At 35.3% G+C, this 15,847-nt stretch overlaps 1 protein-coding gene across 3 annotated transcripts in view; it reads right to left on the reverse strand.

Moving 5' to 3' along the window:
* CNTN5 (contactin 5) overlaps positions 1-15,847 on the reverse strand; it is a 602,495-nt gene that overhangs the window by 50,480 nt on the left and 536,168 nt on the right. For all 3 annotated transcript variants that reach the window (XM_023920615.2, XM_086882024.1, XM_086882023.1), the window contains 2 exons: positions 14,832-14,959; positions 13,703-13,878 (listed from right to left, as the gene is read on the reverse strand). In XM_023920615.2, the coding sequence (XP_023776383.2) occupies positions 13,703-13,878; positions 14,832-14,959 (304 nt within the window). The remainder of the gene's footprint in view (positions 1-13,702; positions 13,879-14,831; positions 14,960-15,847) is intronic.

Genomic DNA, 15,847 nt, shown 5'->3' on the forward strand with positions numbered 1-15,847 from the left:
TTACAAAATGTATGTGTCCTAATACCCTCTTGTGAGGATTATCAGAACAGTGCATTTATACAATCATTAATAGGGATTAAAGAAGAGCATTTCAGGTTTTTAATAACTTTGACTTTGCTTAAAGCACATTGCGCATATTTGCATGTTCATGGAGAATTATTCCAACTAGCACAAAGAAATTCATTAAGGAGATGAACAGAAATATTTTGGGTGCTATCCGTGGTATTAAAAAAAGTCCTCTTAAAAATTAAGAACTTTCTTCCTCTCCCTCTTTACTGCAATGCAGTGACATTTGAAATATGTCTTGCTACTGTGCTAAAATTAAGACAACTTGAAAGATAATATTGATTGATTTTTATTAATATAGAGGAAGTTAATGCTAAATATGATTGAGAAAATATTATCATATTCTCATCCTTCCTGATGAAATCCATATGTATTTAAATCTGAAAAGTTCAAAATATATATAGAGAGTATAAAGAGAGAACCAGTTCAATTTTTTTTTTTTTGAATTCTAGCCAACAGTCATTACAATTCCCCAAAGTTCATTTTAAGAAACATTAATTGAGTATAGGTATTTCCCTTCTCAGATTTGGTCTGCTTTGTTAACCAAACAAACACTGACATCTTTCCCTGAAGAAAATACATTTCTATATATTTCTATATATATATTTTTCTATATATTTCTATTACATTTCCTATATATTTCTGTCCCATGAAGTGGTTCTAATCTGAGTAATTTTGATCCTGAGTGAATAGAATTGTACCCTGCATTCAAAATAAAATCTCATTGGAGTGTAAGTGTTGATATTTATCTAGCTGTGTTGGAAATCTGTCAGTGAATTCACCTAGATTCATATTTTCTTGTTTTTGGCACATACTTATTCTGTGCTCATGTAGACACACTCAGATCTTTATCCTTATTCATTAGCAAGTTATGAGCTCCTGCTTTATAACCAGTTGTTCAAATGTGCATGACCTTGTGCTTTGTAGGATTGCATTTCTTGTCTGTTCCCATCTGTTATTTTCATCATCTGCTGTATTGGTAAGATGTCCAATTTTGTACCATACTATCGTCATTTGCATACTTCTTTCTTTTATGCCAAGGTCATTAATGACAAGATGAAATAGGATTCATTTCGAGATCCAATCTTCTATAATTTAGGGGTTTTTTTTTGTTTTGTTTTTTTTTTTAGGCAGAAGAGTTCCTTTGCAGCACATCTTGGCACACTTCTTCAGTCAATCTTCTCTTCATTTACATTTTTTGAACTAACTTGTCGTAATATTCCATGTAGCATCAAGGCCAAATCTTTACCAAAGGATATTCAAATGCAAAGAAGAGAAAGAGAGGTGGAGACATCAAGGCTGCCTCTGAGGCCAAAATGATTATGGGCATGATCTATAGCTTAATAACCCTGTAGATCTAAGAGCATGATTTCTGTGGGAGTGTTTTGCTTTCTGAAGTGGCCTAGATAATAATGTTGCTGAAGGGAAGATACCCAGACCAGTCAGGCCATAATGCAATTCTTATATTCTTGCTCTGGCATATGAGAAATCACAGCAGTGGAAAAGGATATCTCAATACTCTACAGCTCAAAATGCAAAAGAAGAGCACACACTACTACCAGGAGTCAAATTCAGGATATACATTTTTTTATGTTGTATAACAATAGCATTTACTAGCTATTGAAATGAGTTGCTCAAGATCATTAGAGGTCTTGGTACAAAGCTTTAGTTATTAAAAGACTAAGACCAGAATCAGTCCACATTTGTCCTTTCTTGAGGGTAATTTACATCTAATGTCTGTTTTGTTGTTAAGTGTGAGGAATAGCCTAATGGATAACAACTATCTGAATTGCAGCAAAATTTTGGGTGTCACTCTAACTTCCAGAGGGTTCATGAATGTGTGAATCCTACTATTATTATCAGGAAAAAATATATGTATTTCATCTGCACACCTGTGTAACCGGGCAGACAAGCAGCAATTGAAAGAATCATTGCTGTAAGTGAAGAGCAGTGCAGTACAATAGATCTCTATAGAACACTTTTATTACGACATAACAGGATGTGCAGCCAGCATTCCTGAGGTTGTGTGAGTGGATTAAACTCACTGTGTTTAATACAGATAGGTATATGCTCAGACACTGGATTCTTGATCATAATCAAGAAAACAATGATGCATTTTATCTTCCATTTAGATAAGCAGGAGATATGTGTGACCATAGACTCTAAAAAATATACATTACTGCTGTTCAGTGGCATTTATAAAGTGGTCTTCATTAATTTTACAGACTCTTCCAAGTCTTAGAAGACAAATTATTTGTTGATTAGTCTATCCTGTAATGAGGGTCTCTAGGCCATGAAAAGGTCTGGGGGAGGTTAAACTGATGTGCTTGCTTTTTAAATCTTAATTTCTGCACCTTGTCATTGTAGTTGCTACTTACACTTGAACAATTACAATCCAATTTTAAAGAGTCTACTAAGTGGGAATGCAGCAGAGAATGCATTAAGAAAAGTATATATGTTTAGAAACTTTCTTGTTCTTTTAGGTTTCTGTCAGTGAAAAAAGATGTGATGCTTCAGCAAAGCATAGACATTCACTTCTCCTTGTGAGAAGACAAAAACTGGGTGATAAGGATGCAAAAAGTGTAAGAATGTCTCACCTGGGCTAACATGATTTAGGACAGCCTGGTGTGTCAGCAACCTTGTGGTCTCAATTTTATTCAAATCTGAAGTTAGTGGCATTTAAATTTCTTTGTCTAGGTCTAAATTTTGATGCTATTAAGTGTATGTTTTTAAAAGCTGCCTTTTATTTCACTGTTTTTGTACTCTTTCATGACAGGGAATATTTTGCAAGCAGTGTGTTATTTCAAAGTAACATTTCATTAGAAAAATCCATATTCCTTGGTGTTCTGAGGATCATGTACTATCCATTTAACTGAGTATTAGTACCTTAATCTCAGTATAAACTTCTACTTGTAGAAGCATAGTGTAGATATTATAGTGTAGATAGTACAGTATAGATTGTATTTTACTGAAGCTAAAACCTAAAAGAAAATATAACAAAACTGATACATTCAACAACCAACTTTTACTGATTTTCAGGAAAGTTGAGTAACCTTCAAGGTCAGTATCAGCTACAGACCTGCTGTACACTGTTGATCTTCATTAAGTAGCAAATAAATAATAATAGAGCTCAGAATGCTGTCTATCATGACAAATGTTTCTCTCCAGGACTACAAATTATTGCACTATTCATATTATGCTCCCAAGCATTTCACTCATCTGGTTCTGGGCAACTCCACTGCTGAATGATGCGTCAAGTTACGGCTCTCTGCTTCAGTGCGGCATGCTGTCTGAGGTCATGGTCATGCCTGCAATGTATCTAATTAGCTTTACATGTAAAGTATTGTTTGAAACTATTTTTTTTTTTCAAAAATTGGTGCCACCTATGCATTAGCATTTGCTTTTCATGAGGAAATACTTCCCCAAATTCAAAAAGGTTCCAAGGAGCATATAGCGTGCATAGCTTACTCAGTAGTAATGACATCATTGTATTTGTCTTTTGCACTCATTGTCCTAATGTTGGAGAGTTTGCAGAAACAAACAAACAAACAAACAAAAAGACAATTTTCAGAGGATTTACTGTTGGGGAATTAATACTTCTTCAGCCATCTCAAACACCCACGGAGAAGAACTTGCAACTGGATTTTTTTTCTCTTTCCAACTCAGAAATCTTAAGAGGTTGTTGTGGGAGGCTGGACTGATACAAGTTAATTACTCAAACAATCAATCACTTAACTGCACAAGTGCAGAAGGTGTGCACACCATCACCAGAGGCTACAGCTGGGTGTTGGGTAAGATAAGGGAAGAGGCTGATAAGAGGCAGATCCTGTAAACTGGGGTCCTCCTTTTTATCCTGCCAAAGTCCTTACAGCAGGAACTAGCTGTGGAAATTCCCTCACAAAGAAGTAGCAGGACATTCACACACAGCCTGAAGGAATTCACCCCTTCTGATGGGTCATAATTGACTCAGTTTCACTGATATAAGAGGCAGCTGTGATGTCTTAGTCTTAGAATGTGTCATCAACCATCAGACTCCCGAAGTGTCCCATGATCCAAAGAATTACATTATCCAGTGCAAAATTCCATGTCCCAGGGGAAGTATTTAGGCATGCCCACCCAGACATCAGTAAATATAAACCCAGTGGATTCTACATTTGATTTTATGAGCCCCTCATGGCTCAAACAGTGACAAGCACTTTGACTAGACTGACTCGATGGGATCCCCACCATTGAGAAAACCAGAAGAGAACCAAAACAATCCATGCAGTGGTGACATATTTATGTCATTCTCTTTCTCTCCCCGCCTATGCTTTCTTTTCCTATTTCTCTCTCTCTCTTTCCCTCTCTCCCTCACTTTTACTGTTAAATAAAAATCCATACTAAGGACTGTGACATATGGTCTTGTTTGCACCTTAATTTGGGCAAAGACATTTCTCTAATTTTAATAACCGGATCTTAACAGTTGTGAGTTGCTTTGCAATAAACAACTTTTACATACGTTTCTTCCCTCAAATAAAGAGAATTAAAATTCTTCTTCTTATTCTTCTTAAAATTATTCATGAGAATGAGTTCATTGTCCTGAACAAGTTGCTAGGAAACCTCTCTGTTAATCTGTCCATTCATTTGCTGAGTTTTTATCTGTAAACCAAGGTGGTCCTTTCAGTGTATCCAACCTTCTCTTCAGAAGACTGCACAAGAACAATTTCTAATCTGCCTGCATTTGAAATGGAGCTCACAGTTACACCCTAGAGCACTCTGTTAACATTTAGTAAGTCTTTTGTTCCCTTCTCCCTATCTCTTCCATGAAAGAATTACACTTGGGTTGATTATTACATAATTTTTCACATATGCTCAAACTACAGAATCATATGTGGAAAATATATATCTGAAATACCATTATTTTGTGGTTGTATCAAACCCAGCTTTCATTTAATCTGCTTCTAATGCTGCTCATTTTCCACATTCATTGTCATACTTCCCTTCTGCACTCCAACTGCAGTGCTTTGAATGTAGCTCTGATTTATCTTGGAAAGAGGGACAAAAAGCCAAAGAAGTTCGCAATACTGGGTAGTCGGTGGAGATGACATGCTGACCCACAGCTCTCAACTTCTGCACTGCAAGGGCTCGGGGACTGCCTATTACTGTGTAGAGGATCCAGGCAAGGAACTCAGCCTGGACAACATGCGGTGAAAACTGCCTCTTTGCCTGGGAAGAATGTGTCTAAAATAGGTAATGAGAGTATTACAAATGAATGTGATTCAACAAAGGCTTAAATCAAATGGAAGAAAAGAGTAGGAAAACACTGACTTCCATTGAAGGAAAACTTTTATGATGAAAGCCAAAGTGGAGTTTGGGCCACCTCTTTACTATGACTACAGGGGTTTATCAAGGTCTGCTGCCTGATTTAAATCTCTTGACAGTGAGAGGAGAATGCTTTCCTACAAAGTGGTTTTTATACAGAAGAGAGTACTCGGGGATGTACTAAAAGCCTAAAAATATTCTATTCTGTTTAAGCTGACAACAATAAAACAATGCTGTGTCAAATAAAAAGGACTGAGATTTGATCCTAAACAAGAACCACCTGGGTTGTTAATGATAGCTTTTTCAATTTAAATGATCATTTAAAATATATGGGTATTTTTACATATAATAGATTAGGTGAATTTCTGACTCATATACTACTTCATTTAGCAAAATAACCTTTATTAATGAAATTCAGTTAGATTAGATTGAAAAAATATTTCATACTTGATTTTTGCTTTATTTGAATGGCAATGGAGTTTTTTTGGGTTTTCTTTTTTATGAGTTTATCTGAAGCAAACTAATGATTATACAAAATAACCTTATGGCAGTGTGATCCTTGTACCATCAGCAGTAAGTGAGAACCATTAATATAATAAATTTCTTTTAAATAATGCTGACAATTTATATGTACAGTGTGATGGATTGTTGGCTTCAAGCCAAATTCTGTCCATATTGTATTTAGGGCTATTTAAGTACAATTTCATACAAATTCTCAGGTCTGAACACTCCAACTACATCTGTCTACTGCTTGTGATGATTACAAATTGCGAGTATTTAATCTTCTAAGAAGCAGCAGATTTCTTGAGTGATATATTGATAATGGAAAATTATATTTTGAGCTCTGTCTTTTAATCATAAAAGCACATTTGGAACAAAGAAGATGAAATCATTCTTATCAATTTTGTTGTGATTAATGGTATGTGGTTGGATAATAATGGTAATATAGCAGGAACCAGGCTGATGCAGATTGACTCAGGCATACCTGGTAAAACACAGCTTGCATTTCCCTTGTCTGTAAGAAGTGAAAAAGAGGGCTTTAGGTTTGTGAATCCTTAAGAATTATCCAGGGGGAGTGCAGACCCTTCAAGTGGCAGTATTTATGAATAGTTTGCATAGACAAGCAAGAATTATGAAAATAGTTGTTTTGGTGAGCACTGGTGGCTTTGAGTGGATGCCAGAGAGTGATGGAGTGTTGAGAGTGGATAGTGAGAACTTGAATCAGCTTGAAATTCTTCAAATGCATGTCAAGTGCATCTTGAATTGCTGCAAAACCTAAATAATTGGGTTTGATTAATTTTATTGAAAGAAGGCAGAAAAAGAGATGAAGTTAAAAAAATATCAGCTGTCAGGTGGTATGTCATGTACTGGGGTAGTTTTGTGAAATCAATGAATTAATGAACACATGGAAAAAGCAATGAGAATGGGAAGGAATGAGAAAAGAGATGGGATATGAAATGACAAGTTTCAGGACAGAGAGGCCCACTACACCCTGTTGTTAAATTCATGTTCTATATTTGAGATTTTATTACTGTGAGAAAAGAGGAAGAAAAGTCCTATAAAGGCTCCCTCCAGTGCACTAGGTGACAATGAAAATGATGATTATGTTTTGCTGGGTTTTTTTGCCCTAGTGTTATATAATTTTCTTTGGGAACTAATTAAAGTTCTTTGTTAGTGTTAATTGGAATATGTTAATTAAGAGCAGTTGTTACACAATGATTGATTGTTAAGATTCTTAGTATGTATATTGTTGGATAACATTTATGAAGTATTTATGTGAACATTGTCTACTGTGCTGCATGCTGTGTCCTGGTTTACCAAACAAGAGACAAAGAAAGGGGGCAAGAAGTAGAGGCAAGTTTCAGGACAGGGAAAGCCTCTTCCCATGACACTTTTCTGTAACAACACAATTGACATTTGCAGGTGGAAGGCCTCAAGAATAAAACCAGAAGACTGGGAGTGTAAGAGCTGAAATGGAGACACACTGCCAGGAAGGCTTTGGAAAGCACTGCCACATCAGCTGGGGAGAAAGGCTGCTGAACTGCAAGTGTAAAATAGGCAGCAGAGCTCTAAATGGAAGCTTCCTTAGGAGCTGATATTGATCAGTTGTTCAAACAATCGACTCTGCTGTTATAGCCCAGATTAGCACTGTGCCAAGCAGTTAAATGATCCATCAGCTCCAAGTAAACAGAGGGAAGAATAGGCTGTCATGACATGTCTTTTATTTATACCAAGATTTTTTGCATTAGAATGCTTATTGTAAACAAGGAAAGGTACAAAATACCACAATGGATCTAAACAGTAAAAATTCTCTGACTGTATTTCATGACTTATTGCAATATTTTTTTAATAGAAATTGGTCAAGGATGTTAAGAGGCTCACATTATCCAAAATTATTGGTTATCTCCCTTGTCTAAAATGAAATTAGGTAGAAGAGTTGAAAGAATTTTTAAGGTTGGAAAAGACCTCTAAAATCATTGAGTCCCTGTGTTAACTCAGCACTGCCATGTTCACCCTTAAACCATATTCCACAATCCTTTTGAACATTTCCAGGACTGGTGATTTCACCACTTCCTTGGGCAGCCTGTTCCAATGCCTGACCACCCTTTTAGTGAAGAAATATTTTCTAACATCTAATCTAAATCTCCCCTGGTGCAACCTGGTCATTTCCTCTCACTCTGTTTCTTGTTACCTGGGACAGGAGAACTGATTCCCACCTCACTACATCCTCCTTTGAAGCACCATTTGTAGAGAGCAATAAGGTCCTCCTCAGCCTCCTTTTCTCCAGGCTAAACAAGATAAAATGTTGCTTATCATCTCTGTCCCTTAGCCTCTATTAATAGCCAAACCCACAAGCACTTGCATGCAACAATTTACATACTTTTTTTTTATTCTAGGAAATGTCTTTCTAACACAGCATGAAATAAATTCAATCAGTTCACTAGAACAGTTTATATCCAGGAAACAACACATGGTAAAGTACAGTATTACACTGTGGTCTTCATTGTGTTTGGATTTTGGTTTGTAGTTTTTGAGTCATAGAACTCAAAGTCCAGAAATCCTTATTCCATTTAGTACCTTATCTAATTTACAATAACTATTTATTACCAAAATAAGAGATTTGATTTTTTTTTTTTTTAAATGCTCCTGATTGCTCAAATAGGAAACTGCTGTAGCATGACATGTGACCAAAACCTGGTAATGAGCATAGGGCTGAAATATCTAGAGATTAGAGTTGACAGTAATGGCTGTGTTCAGCCTCTTCCATCAGCAGGAACGGATTGCAACAGACAGTGGAACAAATTGGTAGCAATGACACTGATATGGCAGCTTTACCCTGAACAGAATTTCACTGTGCATAGAGCTTGCCATCTTCTGCAAGGCTTCTGGCAACTATTGCCATTTTCCTCACGTGGGGAGGCAGTCGGGGTGTTACGTAAAACCCCTATTTAATTAACCTTGTTTAGGTTTACTTCCAATAAAGAGGAAAGACATTATTATTAACACCCTGCTGTTTTAATTGATTTCATGTAGTGTAGAATTTAGCTCTTCCTATTTAGAAGCGCTTAGGAAATTATAATCTTAATTTCTCAAATATGATAAAAGTACAAGAAACTAGGGGATGACTTGAAAATACAAGGAAAGGTGAAAATTTATGCACTTGCCAAAGTTCTAAGTTATCAAATTAAAGTCTCCAGTACTAGGCAGGAGTTAAATGCACTATCCAATCTGTTCCTACTGTCCTTTTTGAAGTAAAACAGTAGATTTCCATTCACTTCCATGTGAACAAATAACCATTGTGAAATACAACATGACAAGTTGTACTTATTGCTTCTCCTGGTGGCAGTTTCAGCTAAGATCAAAGACCAAGAACATATTCAGACCAAATCACTTTCCTGATTCTGAAAAGTCAAGGTGAGGGACATTAAGAACAATGCTGTTTCTTACCAGTCTGTGGATAACCACAGTAAATCATTTTGTTTGGCTGCTATAAAAACAGTTTCAGCCTTCAAGCACAGGGTTGGAATGATGATAGTTGGATGAAAATCTACTGAAAAAATCAGGTATTTTTAGATGAAAAAGGGATATGTCTATGAGAAAATGATGGTCAATAGAGATTATAGGAGAGAATATTTTGAATAGAATTTTGACTAGGACTTCTAGATTTGGCACAGGGGATAGAAAATAAAAGTTATCCTAATAAAAACAAGCAGGTCTATACTTTCTTAGTTCATTGCATACAGTGTTGCTACAAGAAAATGTTGGAAATTCAGACTTCTATACCATTTTTTTTCTATTAATCACACAGATTATCCCTCACAGAAGCTAAAATGTTATCTTTTGTTAGACAAAACAAGACTTTACCAATGCCAAAGGATTCTGGTTTTATATAATCCTTGGCATTATTTTTCTTCCACCAAATGTACTATGAAGTTACATAAACAAAACATTTGGGAAGTTTTCTTTTCCTGGACTGCAATCTGCAGTCATTCCAGTGAAATTAATCTGGTCCATTTTCCTTAATATTCCCTTCATGCACAAGCTGACATCATTATCACACTCATCTTTTTGCCAGGCATGTCCTTGAAGTACCTAAATTGGTATGGGTACCAAATTATTGATAGCTAAGTTAAGAACAGCAAAACTTACCTTTGGTTTGTATAAAAAATTACTTCTCAATATGAAAATTGTAACACCATTTTTGGTACAAAACCTACTGATATAATTTCAACATGAGCAAAGTAATATTTATTAGCAAGAGAAGATTTTATTTTTAATTGCAATTGCTAGATATCATGCAATTTTAGCAAGTGAAAAGTTATCTACAGCCCAAATAAATGTTACTCCGGCACTAGATTTTATAGCACTGCATTAAGCATCAAGATGCTCATCACATTTAACACTTGGGTCTGCCACAGTGAAAGTATGAGCATTGTAACAAGTGATGAGAGGTTTATGGTGGTTTCATTATTAGCAACATTTAAATAATGTTTAATTTCTCAGGTTTTTACAAGAATAAACAAACTGCAGGCAAGCCTGGGAATATTTTTATCTGATGAAGTATCAGTGTATGTAGAAAAAAAGGACATATCATTCTGTGACTTCCATACACATTATTTCATACATATTATTTTTCTTAAACAAACATACTTCATTAAAAAGCATTTTGCTCAGGATCAACTCATGCAATTTTGAAGTGTTTCCTTCAGAAGAGTGAAATAAGGGATGTAGACAGAACTCTATCAGACTTCAAGTTCCTGTTTTCTCCATTCATAAACCTATGGCTGTAACACATTATGTATCTCAACTTTGAAACTGGATAGGTTAAAGGAGATTACACTACAGCAAAAAAGGAGTTTTACAGTCCTTTGTCCCTGGTACCTGGTCATGCTTTAGATTTTATTCTAGTAAAGAAATACATTTTTAATCTTCTGATTAATTTCTAATTCTTAGGTAATTAACAGAAATGTTAATGAGATACAATTCATGACATTACACAAATGAGTAGTGAAAATGGGAATTTTCAAAATGGGAATTGTGTCAAAACACCAAAACAACTGCTTTATTGCCACGTCACTATTACCACTTTCATGATGTGCATCTCTCAACTGATTCAGCTTTGTTTCAGGACAATGCAAAAATCAAAATATTTTAACCACTTATTTAAAAAAGTGTCAAAAGATATGTCACATTTTGTTTCCAGCATCATGCAGAATATTTCCATGAGGATTGTCCTAAGAGGGCCATGTTTTTTGCCTCTGTTCTCAAGAGGAATGTAGCTCCCCACCCCTCATCCTGCCTCTAACGTGCTAACAGCTATTTTCAGTCCCCTTCCAGCTGATCCAAGCCTACACTTCCACTCTCTCTTTAGGATGAAAACCAGAAATGTCTTGACATTTAAATGCGTTAGGAATGCAAGTAAAGAAAGCATGGCCTGACCATCTTGTAAAGGCAAATGGATCTAGTCCAGTCTAAAAATATCAGGGTTTGATGCCTTATTTTGGTGCTTCTTTAGAGTTGTATATTATTTCACTATTTCACACGATTTTAACAGTGACATGGTAGGATCTAATTCTGTAATATTTTGCAAAATATATAATGCTTTTATTTTCAGACTGATTATATTTTGTGATTACAATATAAATTATAACTGAATTATAATATATATAATGTCCCTGAAGTTTGCTCTTTGTTGGAAACTATGTTTTAGGAAAAAAATAAAATTCTTATGTGCCCCTGAAAACAGAAAAAAAGCACATTTTTACTTAATAAACAACTTTTTAAAATCCTTTGAGTCACTTAGTAATTTAGACACTGATTATTGACTCCATTATGAGGGACTTGTTCAGCCTGAAGGAAACTGAGGTGAGACCTTGTTGCCATTTACTTCCTGGTTAGAGGAAGCAAAAGGATAGGTACAGATCTGTTCACACTTGTGGCCAGTGACAGAACCCAAGGGAATGGCCTAAAGTTGAGTCAGGGGAGGTTTAGGCTGGATATCAGGAAAAGGCTCTTCACCCAGAGGGTGTTTGGGCACTGGAACAGGCTCCCCAGGGAAGTGGTCCCAGCACCAGCCTGGCAGAGTTCAGAAAGTTTGGACAATGGCCTCAGGCACAGGGTGTGGCTCTTGGGGATGGTGCTGTGCAGGGCCAGGAGTTGGGCTCAGTGATCCTTGTGGGCCCCTTCCAACTCAGCTTATTCTGTGACTGTGAGTAGCACTATTTTCATTTAGTAAAGAGGCACTGACACTCCAGCAGCACAGTGAGGAGGAGGTCATAAACTTAAATAGCTGGTTAAATCTTCCAAGTTTTGGCCAAATTTTAATCACGTCAGGACAGTTAAAGCAATCAGTAATTTTAGTGAGATTTGCATGAATACTTGTCTGAAAATAAGATGTGGTCTTTGATCACTGTGAATAAGCCTTATTTCTAACAGTTTGAGAGCTTTCTCTTGTAAAAGTGAAATTAATGAAGAATTCTTGAGAGAGAGCTACAAAATCCTATTTTTTTACATAATAAATTATATTAAATTAGCTTTATTTTGACATGAGATATGAAATTACTTTGAAAATTTCCTAGCCCATGGATTTTTCCCAGTGATTAAAAATTTCCTTTGAAGAGAGATGCTGGAAAGATGCTACATGGAAAGAGCCATGTAGCATGTTTTAGATTTCATTTATTATACATTTATATATAAATTGTAATCATAGGGTGTTTTATTGAATCAAAAAATGACCTTTGATGAATGACTTTCACTCTTAAGAGTGAAAGTTTTCCTCCTTACATAGTGTTCTTTTGTGTGTTGTATTCCTCGTATGAAGATAACTATGCTAAGAACCTTCCCACTTAGATATAATTTACTAATGTTGTTCAATTAAAAGTTTTATTGAAGTATACTCGAATTTTAAAAACATGAACCCCCACACTAAGTGGATATAAATTTCATAAAGAGTATGACTTCCATTTAGTCAAGCAGAAGAATAAATTGATTGCAGTTGGACAAGGTTTTTAATGCAAAGTTAACTTTGCTACATTGTACTCAAATGATAGACATTAAATTTTAAAATTTCCTGACCTTTATGAACTTAATTTTTTTCTGTTAACATAGCATGGACATTTGATTTACATTTCATTGGCTGGAAGATTCAGTTAAATGACTGTGGATTCCATTTCCAAACTTGTTGACATAAAAGGATTTCTTTCTACTAGGAAATGTTCAAATCGTTTTACATGAGACAGGTTTGAATTACTTTATCATACCATTTGATCACATGAAACTCTTTTTGACTCAAGTGGCAATATTTTAAATTGGTATGCATACTTTTGTCCATATGATTCTTATTGACTTAAATAATGTTTACATGGTCAGGAAGTACCTCATGCAGGGGAATTAGTAAACATAGCCCTTGTTATTCAGATATTAAAATATATTCTAGGCAAGTAGAGCATTGGGAGGTGAGGGCATTTCAACAGCCATATTATCTGTGAGAGAGACATCAATGCTTAGAGCAGCGTCCTTTCTATATTAAAATCAGCAGAAGAATGTAAGTAGGATTTGATGAAAACTCCTTTCTGTTCCCTTACAAAGATTATCAGATACATCACTAATAATAGGATGTACAAATTTAAAATGAATATAAACTTGAGGAAAACTCCTTGGAATAATTATAATAATTATCTGTAGTTTGAACCTCCTCTATCTAACATTTCTTTCTAATATTACTGAAACCAGCTATGTCTCAGTTTGTTCAAAATTTGGTACATGAGAGACATATAAAGGCATGCAAATTTCTATCAGTTCCCAGCACAGAGATGACAAATGCATGGTCACTTACTGCCTTGATGCTTTCAAAGTGTCCACCTTCTTTCTCAAAGTCAATTGGCTGCCCATTGAGTGTCCAGTAGAAGGTGACATCCATTGTGCTGTCATGCAGGGCTTTGCAACTGAGGACGATGCTCTCTCCAACTGTTAACTCGATCTTCTTGGGAGTCAGCTCTATTCTGGTAGGTTCTTGAAACAGAGAAGTGTTAGGAACACTCAGATGGAAGTCTACTTAGAGTGCCAGACCAAAATAACAGGATTGAGTACGCTGAGTCTACTCAGAGCTTACATTTTCTCTTAGTATGAGTTGCAGAGCCAAATACTGAAATAAATTCATAATTCACACTGGAGTATGACACTGGGGATCAGAAGGTACAGGCAGTTTCATGGAGCCAACAAGGCAGAATCCTAAATAACAATCTATAGGACATTTGAGATGCATTAAATAATTCTATTAGTTTCAGGAAAATCTACTTTGTTGTTTTGTTTTTTGTTGTTTTTTGTTTTTTTTTTTTAAGGCTGCAGCACCTGGAATCTAGTGATTGCATAAAAAATTCAGTTTTGTCATATAAAATAATAAAGGATGTTTTGTGGATTACTAAATATAGGAAGAAACTTGAAAAATTAAGTCAAAAGGCTTGAACACCTGCAAAGAAAATCCATGAATTCAGCTGAAAAATGAAAAAAAAAAAAGGTTCAGAAATGGATTACTCCTCAGTGGTTTTATCACTACTATTAATCTTCTAAGGTACTACCTTTCTCTGGATTTTCCATAGATACAATTATTACTTTAATTGTAATTAAAGGTTTGTTCTCATTTCTGCTCATTTCTGTTCTGGAACTCTGGGGTGAGTTCCCAAAGACAAAATATGTTAGAAGGGATATTGATTCTTTTACTTATATAATTATTTATAGTTTGAGTGTCTTAATGCACGTATGAAGTCTTATGACACATCTACAATACAACAGCTGGAGTATGCATTCTGATTTGATGTTTGACCAGATGGAGTTTAGTAACCTTAGCTTTTTGGAAATGCTTTTTTATTCTGCCTGGAGAATGCTGTTTTGTGCTTGGCTGGGGATTCTGATATTTAAATATTAGTCAAAAGAAATAATCATTGCCATCAAAGAATTTTTCATACCTTTAACAGACACTGATGCAATGATTTCTGCAGATCCAAATACATTTACACCTTGGCATAAATACCGCCCTTCATCAGACTTGGAAGCATTCAGGATTCTCAGACTCCCATGTGGAAGAATAGTTATCCTGGAAAGGATAAATCCATAAATATAAAAATATCTCTCCCATCATACCAGCTAAATTCCATGATGATATCTTTCAGAGATAATAAATAGGATTAAGGATTGCTGCCTCTGTAGCAAGGGATGATGAGCATGATAACTGAATTATCTTCTGTTTCAAAAAGGTTTTAATAAATCCATTTTACTACTCCTTCCTTAATTCAAATTTTTCACAGAAGCATCAGTGGATTAGTATCCTTTGACACTTATTAGAGGTGAATTTTAATGAAACTTCTAGAACAGTAAAAAAGGTAATCCTTCATAATTTGTCTTCAAAGTTTCACCACTATATTATTGTCAAATCACATTTCAATATCAAGCACAGACTATTCCATCTAGAAAAAAAATGACCTTAGAAATCAGACCTGAGAAGAATGGGAAGCAAAACTCAAAAGAAGGCAAGAAAAAAAATCTCTATAAAATTAATTGTATCTGGTCAAAACATGATTTATGGCATCACAGCACAGTGTAGCAAAGGGACTTAAATAATCTTTCCTTTTTGTAGATGGCTTTTATTTTTTTCTCTGAGTCTATAATTGCAGATTACATCTTGGTAAGTAACCCCACTAAAGCATATTCGTGAGAAATGTTTGGCTGTTCATATTTAGGAGTTTCCAATTTTGTTTTTGCTTACACAATATTAATCATTAAGTCCATGAAGCAGCATGTAAATTAATGCTTTTTTTGCTCTTCTAAAATGACAAAGACTCTGAATTTATTCTGTCTTAGAGTTGCAGCCCGGGAAGAGCAGTAAATAATCATGGTTCTGTTCCTGACAGAGAAGTGTGAGCTTAAAAGGAATATGACAACTCTTAGATAGCATTTAAGCCCAGCCCTGCTTGCAGGTGTTTTG

The sequence above is a fragment of the Cyanistes caeruleus genome, chromosome 3, assembly GCF_971803275.1.
Source record: "Cyanistes caeruleus chromosome 3, bCyaCae1.hap1.1, whole genome shotgun sequence".
NCBI lineage: Eukaryota > Metazoa > Chordata > Aves > Passeriformes > Paridae > Cyanistes > Cyanistes caeruleus.